This window comes from Petaurus breviceps, unplaced genomic scaffold, assembly GCF_028583685.1.
Source record: "Petaurus breviceps papuanus isolate PSGF00001 unplaced genomic scaffold, PetGlider_PUasm1.0 90418, whole genome shotgun sequence".
Lineage (NCBI taxonomy): Eukaryota > Metazoa > Chordata > Mammalia > Diprotodontia > Petauridae > Petaurus > Petaurus breviceps.
In genome coordinates, this window is record NW_027187246.1 from 2,380,993 (window position 1) to 2,393,599 (window position 12,607).

The 12,607-nt window shown below is 35.5% G+C and overlaps 1 protein-coding gene across 4 annotated transcripts in view; it reads left to right on the forward strand.

Annotated features, from left to right (window-relative positions):
* MYT1L (myelin transcription factor 1 like) overlaps positions 1–12,607 on the forward strand; it is a 704,996-nt gene that overhangs the window by 475,873 nt on the left and 216,516 nt on the right. For all 4 annotated transcript variants that reach the window (XM_069108684.1, XM_069108683.1, XM_069108686.1 and 1 more), the window contains one exon: positions 3,559–3,914. In XM_069108684.1, the coding sequence (XP_068964785.1) occupies positions 3,559–3,914 (356 nt within the window). The remainder of the gene's footprint in view (positions 1–3,558; positions 3,915–12,607) is intronic.

Genomic DNA, 12,607 nt, shown 5'->3' on the forward strand with positions numbered 1-12,607 from the left:
TAATGTAGCGTGTAGCGCAGGGGATCACCTTCACTACAGTAGCAATCTCAATAGGGCTTATTTTCGGGGGAGGGCTTATTTTGGGGATAGGTCTTATTATCGGGGAAACATGGTAGCTATTGAGCTCATAAAATCATAGAGCTGAAAGGGCCCTTTACAATCATCTAATTCAACTCCCTCATTTTATAGATGAAAAATTGAGGCCCAGAAAGGTAAAGTCACTTGTACAAAGTAAAACAGCTACTGAGTGGCTGAGCCTAGGTTCCTTTTGTTAGGTTATGAAGTTCATGAAAGTAAATGATCCCACAATAAAGGAATTGGAAAAAAAAAGTTACTAAATCCCATAAAATATTCCTCTAATTCTTTGTAATTCTAAGTCTAAATCAGTTTTGAGTAAAAGATGCAGAAACCCAAGACTTTCTCTTCTGTCACTGTCCAGGAGGTGAAAGTAGAAAAGGAAGCATCACAGGATCACAGCTACAGAGCCAAATGATAATCTAGAGATCAGCCATTTGATTTTACAAATGAGAAAACTGAGACCCAGGTCAGAGCAGGAGCTATGGGAAGATATCAAAGGGAGATTGCCTTAGGCACTCACCCTTTGGGCAACAATATTCTTGCCTGGCCCTGAGGCCTATAGGTGGAACCTACTTCAGTCCTTCTGTCCTTGGTAGAATCCATAAAAAGAGACAGATTTCACAAAATTTTCCTTGGAATTGAGGAAGATGGGGTACCTATAGTTTGGTGGACAGTGTTAGACTTGGAACCAGAAAGAGTTGGATTCAAATCCTGCCCCTGGCACTAATTGTGTGAGCCTGTGCAAGTGGCTTAATCACTCTGAGTCTGTTTCCACATCTATAAAATTAGGGATTTGGACTAGGTGACTTCTATGGTCCCTTCCTCAATAATCCTATGATCCTATGGACAAAGCAACTTGACCTTCAAAATTAGAGACACTGGAAGAGCACATAAATGAGTGGGCTGTTACAAAGGGGACTGGGAGGAGAGTGGAGAAAAACCTAAACACATTAAGGCTAGAGTAAGAAACAGAAACCAGGAATTTTCATATCTAGGACTGTCTGTGCTAGAAATGATAAATTAATGACTGAAAGATACTTCCCATTGACATTTGGAAAAAGCAACTGGATTATATCCTCAAATGGGTTTAGATTATTGGATTTTTACTTCAAGCAGCCCAGATTAATATTATAAATATGAACCAGGCCATAAGCTCAGTTTGAATCTCCTAGTGAAGAGAAATATTGATACTGCTCATAAACACTATCATTGATGAGAGAGAGAGAGAGTGTTAGAAAGATGTATAAGTAAAAGGGAAAATAGGACAGAAAAGGTATAAGGTAACATAGCCCCTTACTGTTATTGTAAGTTAATATTTACACAAAATCAATGTCAAAATAAGTGTACTTTAGAATGTAATCTACTGGAATGTCTATTTGAAACAAGAACTAAATGTTTAGATCAGAGAGCTTTCCATTTGGGGGATTTTCTGCTATCAAGGATCTCAAGGATCTATTCTACACACACACACACACACACACACACACACACACACGAACAACAGTCTAGTGAAAAGAATACTGGACCAGCCAAAAGCTCAAAGTTCAAATTTATCCTCTCCTGGGTTCATTTTTCCCTACCTAAAAAATAGGGATAAATAATTTTATGCAAAATGCATGGAATTTTTATGAGCTTCAAATGGTAATGTATGCTAAAATACATTGTAAACCCCGTTTCTACACAAATGTAAGGTGACATTATCATCATTAACTTTTATTAAAAAGACATTTAATCTGCTTTTTTTCATTTTACTAATACATTTCCAGTATAGGAGGTTGGGGCAGGGCTTATTATTTTTCATTCATTCACCCATTCATTGGATGGCATACCTGGGTTAGAAAATGCAAAAACCCTATCTGCAGAGCTCACAGGTTTTCTCCGTATTTTGTATTATAAATTATGTCTCCATAGATTTTTGATTGTTGCCTTTATAATTACTAAGGGCTATAATGAGTAAAATTTCTGTTGTAATTCTTGATAGTAAGTAAATTAGGGAGTTAGCATGGGATCATTGAAAGAGTGTTAGATTTGAAGTCAGAAATTCTGGGTCAAATGGCTGGGTCTACTAACATATTGTCTATGTGATCTTGCATTAGCTACTTAACTTATCTGGGACTCAGTGTCCTTCTATATCGCCTGAGAGAACTGGACTGGATTAATCATTATGATCATAGAAAATCCCTAAACTAGTTCAGGTTTTAGCAGCATCTTAGTTTCCACATTCACTTCTCTGTACTTTCCTATATGCCCAGAAAGGCAGAAAATACAGCTACTGATAAGATTGATATTTTCACCATCAGCAAAATTACTACTCCCTAGTAGTTCCTCTGCCTCCCTAATGTCAGTGCTTTGCAGAAGATGAAAAGAAACTTCTCTCAAAAAGGTTTGGTCATCCCAAGCCTATGATACTCTGTTAATCTAGATTATTTACAAGATTGATATAGTACTACTAATGACAGCAGTAAAGTGACCAGGTATGGGATAGGATTAATACAGGTTAAGGTCAGCAGTGTTACATATGGATATGCAGTTATAATTGTAACCATAACCATTTGTTCATTGAGTTTATTGTGCCTAGTACTGAGTTAGTATATTTTTTCCACGTTGTATTTAGGGGGTGGGGAAATAGTCCAGAGCTATGATTTCTTTATTGTGAGGGTCTTCTAGTATGGAAATTTCCTCCACCAAAACAGATCAGGAATTAAGAGGATAATGTTTTTTTTCTTCTGATAACAGAGTATGTGTCAGAGGTAGGATCTGAATTCAAGTCTTCCTGATCCTGTCTGACCCTATAGTGGCCTTCTTTCCACTATTCTGGGTTGCCAATCACTTTGCACTTGGTACATATTTAATAAATATTTGTTAAATTGAACTGAATTGAGTTTCAGAGGATGTAATAGTATCTATGGTTCATCTATATCCTTATAATACTGAGTCCTTTCAGAATATAATATATAACATAGGATAAAACAACATAAGAGGATAGGATAATTATAATAAAATATAGAAAAGAATAGAAATATTTCTAGAATTAATTTTTCCATAGAAATGCTTTAAACATATTAAATCATTACCAACATTCTCACTTAATTGACTTTCCACTGAAATGTGTGCATCATCAATCTTCATAGGATCCTAATGAGTTGATATTATTCCCATTTTACTGATTGGAAATCTAAGGCATTGTGTTTTTGAACCTGTAACACAGCAAATCAAGGTAAAATGCAAAGCCAAATTTTTTAATAGTGATATATGAATAAAATCTATATTTCAAAGCATTAAAATTGCAATAACAATTGCCAGGTTATAGATTCCTGTGTTATCAGCTCCCTGATGGCGCTAAAGCCAATCTGCTAAACACTACAGAAGATATATGTCAAAGTCAGCAATTAATAAAACTTGATTAAATGATATAAGATTTCTATCACTCTGACCATCAAGGGTGGTTTAATAACACACCTCTTTTACTTTTCTAAACAGTGTTTATGGCTGTCCTTTGGCTAAAAAAAGAAAAACACAAGATAAGCAACCCCAAGAACCTGCTCCTAAAAGAAAGCCATTTGTGGTTAAAACCGACAACTCCTCTGTAGATGAATGTTATGAAACGGATGGAACTGAAGAAATGGACGAGAAAGAGGAAGAGGAGGAGGAGGAATACTCTGATGACAATGAGGAGCAAGGTGAAGAGGATGAAGATGATGAAGAGATAGATCGTGAGGAAGAGGAGGAGATTGAAGAAGAGGAAGAAGATGATGAAGAAGAAGGAGAAGATGTGGAGGATGAAGAAGAGGAAGAAGAGGAGGAGGAGGAAGAAGAGGAGGAAGAAGAAGAGCATGGTAATCATTAACATATTAATAAAAAACTAGATCGTATTCTGGGTTAAGTTTTCATTATGAATTCTCTGGGTTGAACTTCATGAGACAAGTTTTGAGTAATGGAAGTCATGCAGAAAATTCTCTTTCCTCCTTACTATAAGATTCACCCTTTGTGAAATTCCCTTAATCTTTATTTTAAAGACTGATCTAGATGTCTTTTAAGACTTTAGACTTCTTTTAGGCGAATAACTATCCAGTTGGAATGTCAGAAGTTACTATTGTTTGCAGATATCTGTGTTTCTGCATGTGTTTACATATATAATGTATTACACATATATATGTATATGTGTGTATAAAACTTTAGATTTATCTAATATTACATACTTTAGGTTAACAATCCTATAAAGAAGTTGAGTTTGGTTTAGCTAGAAAATTCACAAGGCAATTTGCTTTGTCTTGAATGACTTGACAAATTTGCAAGAGAGATTATTAGTTAATATGACCTTGCTATAAAAATGATTTTAACTCATCTATTTGTTTAGTGGTATTTTGGATCTCCATGTAGCTGGAAGTCTGTTGATTGGTAAAATTTGGATTTGGGATACTGGTTGCAGAGGCGTCACCATAGTAATCTTATCATAAGCCTAGGATGGAAATGGATATAAATGAAATGATAAAGGAACTGATTAATCTAGAAAAATTTTGTCTGTGTATTTTCAGAATATGACTCTGATTTGGTAGGTCCATCTTTCTGTCTAGTGTAAACAAATAATGGTTTGGACATTGGAGTTGGAGTGTTTTAGAAACAAGATGTGAATGGTTTGATTTTTCATTCTTTCTTTTAATGAAAACTAAAAAAAAGCAATTAGGAACTATTTTTCAGAAGGTTTCTGTTTCCTTGTGCATAAAATGAGCAGGTTGGACTTGATGCTCTCCAAGGTCTCTTCCAATATAAAGCCTATAATCTTTAAGAGGAAGGAAGGAAGGAAGGAAGGAAGGAAGGAAGGAAGGAAGGAGGGAAGGAAGGAGGGAAGGAAGGAAGGAGGGAAGGAAGGAAGGAAGGAAGGAGGGAGGGAAGGAAGGAAGGAAGGAAGGAAGGAAGGAAGGAAGGAAGGCTTAAAATTTTTCAGTGATAGTCCTTTCTCATTCTCTTGGAATTTGTCTAGCAGAAATGCCAAAACTCAATGAGAAAGTAGGTTTTTTAAAAATCCACCTCACCCCCATCCCTGGCCTGAAAGCTATTCAGGAGTCTGAATGGTAGGGGAGCCAGTTCCCTAACACAAAGGACTGCTGTTTCCCAGAGCCTGTGGGGAAAGCTTTTCTTAGTTCAGGTAGGTGTCTGGTGGTTGTTTCTAATCCCATAAGGCAAGCATTAAACATTCTAACCATGCCTTTTTCAGAAATAATGATAGTTTTTTCCCCGTGGAGCCTGGCTTGATCACATAAGAAAACCGTTTGAAATGGTTACAGTGGTTTGGGGTCATGATGGAAAATAACATATATACACTACGCAAAATAAATTATTTTTTAAAAATCTTTGAAACTAAGATAAATTCTCTTCACCAACTAATTCATAGAGTTTTCTAGAATCAATTTTATAGAATCTAGTAGGGAAAGAGCACTATCTATGATCATATTAGAAAACAAGATATGATCTGAAGCAATATTTCTTGGGGGAGAGGGATATCTTTGTTGTGATGTGTTAATTATGCTTGGAAAAGTCTCCATAGCAAGACAAGATTTTTTAACTGAGGTGTTAATATCTTCTTTAAAATTATAAAATTATTTTGTTTGGGTGAGTTTTGGTCAGGAGGGCCCCATGTCAGCAAAATATAAGCATCATTTTCATGCTAAAAACAATTCCATATAGTGATATATTTGGGAAGTTGGAAAGTGTAGCTATTAGCTTATTATTTCTAGACACAAGGTTAGACCTGTTTTCTTGTAGCTGGTTGTCATAGCTTATTCAACTCCATAAATTGGCCCTGGCTTATGATAAAAAAAATTATATGATGCATCATTCTCTCAAGTTCTAGTCTCTGTGTCTAAAAAGCAGTAGAAATTTTTGTTTTATGAAATGGGAAACATATGAAAGTCAGAGATTAATATTAATCATATAAAAGATTTATTTTTAATTGACACATCATTGATCACACATCCAAGACACACATCTCCACTTCTGCTGTTTATTTTCTCAAATATTACATTTTCCATTTCAGATTACTTTTTGTGATCTTTGGTCCACCCTAACTTGGACATTATGAGGACATCTGAAAAATCCAGCAGATTTCCAACCTTCCTTTTAGAATTTGATTGCTAGAGGTTCATATAGACTTCTTCAGTTCTTGTTCAACTATTTCAGACATAATTGTTGTGTTAGAAATTCGGTCAAGCAGAGCACAAGCTCTGGCAAGTTCTGCTAGCCATTGATGGACTATGTGTCTTCCATGAAAGAACCAACCTCACATGAAAAATAATCTGGGGATGAGTAGCATGAAAGTACTCATCCCCAGATTAGCTTCAGGGTATTGAATTTTATAGACATAGCAATTCACAGAGGCTATCTACCAAAGCATAGAAGGGTTGTTATGTGCCCTGGTGGAGGGAGTATTCCATCCACACTGATGAAATTACGGGCCCTTGAGCATGAACTATTGAACCAGGAAATTCATAGGCTTTAGTCTGTTCTTGATGCATAAAAGAACTAAAAATAAATATATGTGGGGGAGGAAAATCCAATTAGGTGAACATAATAGATAGAACATAATAGATTGCCATAAAGAAACAAACAAGAACACTATCCTATTCTTTATTATATTTTTAATGCTGGGGGTAAGAGAGAAGGCACATTAGAATTTTGTTTAAAGAAAATCTTTTTAGGTAAGCTGCAAATACTTATTTAGACCCAATGATTTGGAAGAGATGTTACAAAAGCAAATAAACAATTCTGACAAATGTAAATTTTTTAAAATCACCTTCAACAACCTTCTTCTACATAATAATGATGATGATGATAATAATAATAATAATAATGTTATTGCCACTTAGTGTTTATATGGCACTTTAAGGTTTGCAAATTACTTTACATGTGTTTTCTCATTTGATCCTTAAAACAATCCTGAAGAATAGGTGTTATTATTGCTCCCATTTTACAGATGAGGAAACTGAGTCTGAGAGAAGTTAAATGACTTGTCCAGTGTCACAAAGCGAGTGACAGGATTTTATTTGGGATAATCTAAGGCAGGATTTTATTTGGGATCTTGCTGATTCCAAGCCCAGTGCTCTATCCACTGTGCTACCTAGCATTATGGTGCAGTGAAAAGATTTGAAATCAAAGGACCTGGGTTTGAATTCCAGCTCTAAGAGTTACTACTTAATGCGACCTAGGACAAGCTAATCAGCCTCACTTTTCTCATCACTAAAATGAGGGGATTAGAATAGATGATCCTAAAGGTCCCTACCAGCTCTAAATCTGAATTTTCACATGCCTGAATTGATTTGGAGGAATTATCTCTAACCCCCAAAGGATGGCTCAACAACATTGAAAAGTTTCTATTACCATTCAGCACCATTGGAGACAAATCTTTTCCAAGTTCTTAGCAAATCAGATAGAGAAGAGAGGTCAGGTTGCCACTTTTAAGATAGCTTATCAAATGATTCCCAATCCTCAAGGGACCGCAGTCAACTTAAGACAAAAACTAAAGGTTAATTTTAGGAATGCTGTTCTGTGTTCTAGTTGTTGCACAACCTCTGGAAGAAGTCAACAAAAGCTTGTTTGATTAGCAAAATAAACTGTTTCTCCACCTGAGAAGAACTTACTTCAGATAACTGATCCCCAAAGCCTGTTTTGCAAAGTTTTTCTGTTATAGGGAAAAATCAAAATTGGAGAAACTTCAAGAACAAATGTTTCTGGGCACCATTTAGCCAATATCACAGGAAAACTCTCAAGACAGCTTTTACTCCAGGTATTTCTTAATTCTGTGGAGAGAGAAGTCAGTCTGAGCCTCGTTCAAAGGCTGAATGCTATTTTGATCATTTCACATGACCAGACTCTTGGACGTTCATCCTAGTTTACTAAAACAGGACTTTCAAAAGAAATCTCTATCAGTCATTTATTTCTGTCCCCAAATATGCCAAATATTTTGCATTTCACACCACTGCTATAAGTGGTAATCCCCTCACTAACTTCCTGCTACTCATAGCAACATGTATAACATGAAAACCAAACTTTGCATGTTTTGCTGTTGAAATACTAGACCATTGCTCATAAATAGAGTGGTATTTTAGTCACACACTTGAACAGATCCAACAGCAGTCTGTATTTCTGAACCATATTTTCTGAAAGCATTCCCTTCTCACATATAAAGAATATAAGAGAGAGCTGGACCATTATGTCAGGAAACCTTGAAATCCCAATGACTCTCATTTTTCTCATTTTGCATTAACAGTGACCTTTATCTTTCTGTGCCTTTCCTCAGATTCCTTCTAAAGCTGATCACATCAATATCCTCTAAACACATGACGCAAACATCAGTCTTAAGATAAAGAACACAAGTGTACTCAGAGAACCAGGACAGGCTATCTATAGGGAAGGAAAGAAAACTGACTACTACGCATTCAAACTAAAGGGGGCAAAGGTTGGGGTAGGTTTGAGTGAGGAAATCAGGGCATTGAATTAAATATTTTTCATATTTTTAAAACTGTAAACTTAAAGGCAGTACAATACCTCATCTTTTGGGGTTGTATTAGATAACATGAAGGACAGCAGTTAATTCCATCCGTAACAATATCCTTGATACCCATCTCCTTGATCCAGAAATAACTTGAGAGTCAAAGGATCTGAGAAAATTAAGAATCTATAAGCACCATAATGAGCCTTAAGGAGGAAATAGGGAGGTAATAGTAAATACTTTCTATATACTATGAATTGATTTTAAACTGCTCTGATCTGCATTTATTCTCATTTTCTGCTTGTCTTAGTATATGAGGAAAAGGTGGTGGTTGTTGTTACTGTTGTTGTTTAATCAATCTGTCCTTGGTCATGCTAAAATTACAGTGGCTGCTATTGAGTGGTCAAAGATTCTTTCTAATCATTAACTCCAATTTTTATATACCGTGTTTCTTTCTGCTGTCTAAATGACACTGTATCTCTCACTTAATTCTCCTGTGATCTGAAAAACAGAATAAATTGTTACATAGAATCTAGCGAGTTATAATTCATTTTCATACTTCAGCCCATTAAAAAAGACCAGGGCTTTAAAATGATCATTAATCTCTGGTCCCTTAATGATAAATTATTAAATTCTTACATGGTACAACTTAAAAGGAAAAATCCTTCTTTCTGCAGTTCCCAATAGGTATAATAGAAGTGCTAGGAGGGGAGTGAGCACAGAAAGCTACCATCTAGACTGAAGAAAACTGTCCTCACACTGCCACTGTTAACACCTGGCTACTTCATGAGTCATCCTGGGGAAAATGCCATTTTTTAAAGCTATTTCTTTACTATGGGTTATTTTTTTCTTGATGGAACCCCTGAAGTATATTACTGAAAATTACTTGGGAGGACAGTTAACCATATAATTGGGTACAATGCAAGTATCTTTCCTTTCTTTTAGATCTTTTGACAGTGTAAGTTGATATGATCCTTACATATTCACATCTGAGGAAGAATTGGGTAATTTGAGGAAAAACTAGAATATTGATGTGAAGCTTTTCTCAAATATCTAACATGACTTGTCAGTATCCCAATGCTTTCAGTACACAATAAAAAGCAAAAGGGGTTCTCTAAGTTTGTTTAACAACATGGCGGTTAGACTTTCAAGGAAAAAAAATTTTTTTTCTCATTTCTGTCACAAATAGATTAAAACAGGAGCCTCTCACTGCCACCATCCCTACCCCATGTTAAGGTGGTTTAAGCAGGATTTCTTATACTTTTTTTCAGTAACCAAACTTTAGTAGAAAGTATCTGATCTATCACTTTGCAATAAAGTATACAACTAATAAATAATTTTAAAAGTTAATGGGAATTCAAATCTTCTTTTTCAAAAAGGAATTCAGTAGTGGAAAAAATTCTGGCCTCAGTCAGACCTGGGTTTAAATCCTGATTCTGCTACCTGTTTTCCTTGGATAGGTCACATAAATTATCAGAATCTTACTTTCCTCATTTCTCAGAAAATGATGGGGTTCAACTAAGTGATCTCTAAGTTTCTTACCTCTGAATGCCCTATTATAATATTTTAGCAAAGTTGTTTTATAATCAAACAAAATGACATTTCTTATAACCAAAACATCCTAAAATTCATAATAAATAAGTTCATGGTTATTTTTAAAGTCTTTGCTGACATGTGTGATAAATATTTCATATATGCATCTGCTATTTACTATCAGTATTACATGTGCATGATCTCTGAGCCTTAGTTTTTTACATGTAGAATTAAAGGATTGCATTAGATGATCTCTAAGGTTCTGAATCCTGTTATACTTTAATACACTGCCATCTAAACTCATTAGCCAAAAGTCTTCTAATATCACATAGAGTTGTCTATGAAGTGATAAATTTGAGGGACACAACTTCAGCAGCAGATTTCCCTCAATCAATAAGCATTTATTAAGTGCCTACAATATCCCAGCTTTGTATTAGGGAGATGATGTTCAAAAATACAAAAGCATGCCAGGCTCTACTTTGAAGGACCTTACCTTCTAGGGCGTCTTTATATTTGAGGCCTAATCAAGATACAGGAAAAATTTAGGTTTTTTTAAAAAAAATGTAGCAAAATATCAATTTCTTGGTCCTAAACAGGCACGATGAGGAGAGGTTGGGGAAAGAACAGACCTTTTTTTTATCTTTTAAAGAACTTTATGTAGTCCTTTAAGAAGTGTGCACACTCATTAGCTTCAGTTCAAAGCGTCTACTCAGAGATGCCCATAGGGGCCTTATTGCTCTCCTTATTTCCCTTCTCTGCTGCAGCTCAGCCTTCCTTTGATGTTCTTCTTTTGGTATCCTCTTTCGGTTTCTGCTTTTGCTTGTTGCTCCTGTGGCACCAATTCTTTTGCAGATCATCTTAACTCTTATGTGGGACTGGGGATCCTGAATGCCCACTGTTGCTACTGCTCAGCTCTTCTCACTCCTTCTCAGTCCATGCCTCACAGATTCTTTGTGTCCCACTGAGAAATCCAAGTTATGACTAATGTCCACCTAACAGTTTCAAAGATCATGACAGTCCCAAATCTATCTCAAGGTTAAGATGGAATGATTATCCCTCTAAACTACAAATCCCAGGATACTAGTTAGTTTCCAGATTCCTAATATAACAAACCATAGAAGATAAATAAAGGGTATTTAGAAAACAGAGCACTACCCTCCTAGGATAGGAGAGTATCCCTAAACACTGCCCTGAATATCCCCTAGGATAACTAGAGGAATCAAGAAAGGCCTCTTTAAAAAGGTGGTACTTGTGCAGAGACCTAAGGAAAGGGTTCCAAGAGGCAGGGTGAAAATAAAGCAGTGCTAGTATGGGTCATAGTCATCAAACAATGATGAGCAAATTCTAATACTATCAGGGGAGAAAAAACCTCAGTTTGTTAAGTTATAACAATTCAATATAAGGAAAACTGTGACTACAATTCGATAAAAAGATAGAACTAATTCTTCTATCTTCTGAAGAGTTAACATATCACCCTATGATATACCTGTTTTTTGACCAATAAGTTGTGTGTGTTGATGTATGTGTCATTTCCACTTAAGAATGAAAAACTGGGGGAAAAAACTAGCTAATTCTTCATTTGTCACAGGACAGAATTTTTCCTATGAGCTTATTTTCATATATCATCCCTGCATTTCATGGCTTTACATATCCTTCAAAACAAAATTCAAAGCTGTGTTGAAAATTAAAAACTGTATTCTTTGAAGAATCAGACCTAAAAAAAAAAACTTTTTAAAAATACAGGCAATGTTGAATAGTGGGTAGCTAGCCATACTTGGAGTCAAAAAGGCCTGGGTTCTGGTTCTGACTCTAGGATTATAGTCCTGATGCTACAGGGTGTCCCTAAAGTCTGGACATGCAGGAAATCTCATTAACTATTCATATTTTCAAGAAATGAAATAAATGAAATTTTCAACATGTTATTTAATTAGCATAAATTTTAGCCATTGGGGCAGCTAGCAGGCACAGTGAATAGAGCACTGGCCCTGGAGTCAGGCTGATCTGAGTTCAAATTCAGCCTCAGACTTAGAACTTACTAGCTGTGTGACCTTGGGCAAGTCACTTAACCACAATTGCCCTGCCTTCCCCCCTCCAAAAAGGCAAACATAAATAAATAAATATAAATAAATTTTAGCCATGACAATTTCATGTGGAATAAAAGCTTTCATTAACTATTTTCCATATTAATGAGATTAATTTAATTAATTAATATAATTCCTGAGATTTCCTATGTGTCTCTTATGTTTTCCTATGAAATCTCATTTATGCTAATTAAATAAAATGTTGTTGAAAAATTCATTCATTTCATTTCTTGAAAATATGCATAGTTAATGAGATTTCCTATGTGTCCAGACTTTAAGGACACCCTGTAGAGTTAACCTACTTAAGGTTATGTTACTTAACCTCACAGTTCCCAATGATATTCTTTCTAAGACTAAAAGTTGCAAAAAATTTTTTAAATGTTGATTTGCATTGGTAGAAAGAGTCCCCTCCTTGTGAGTTCCTTAAATC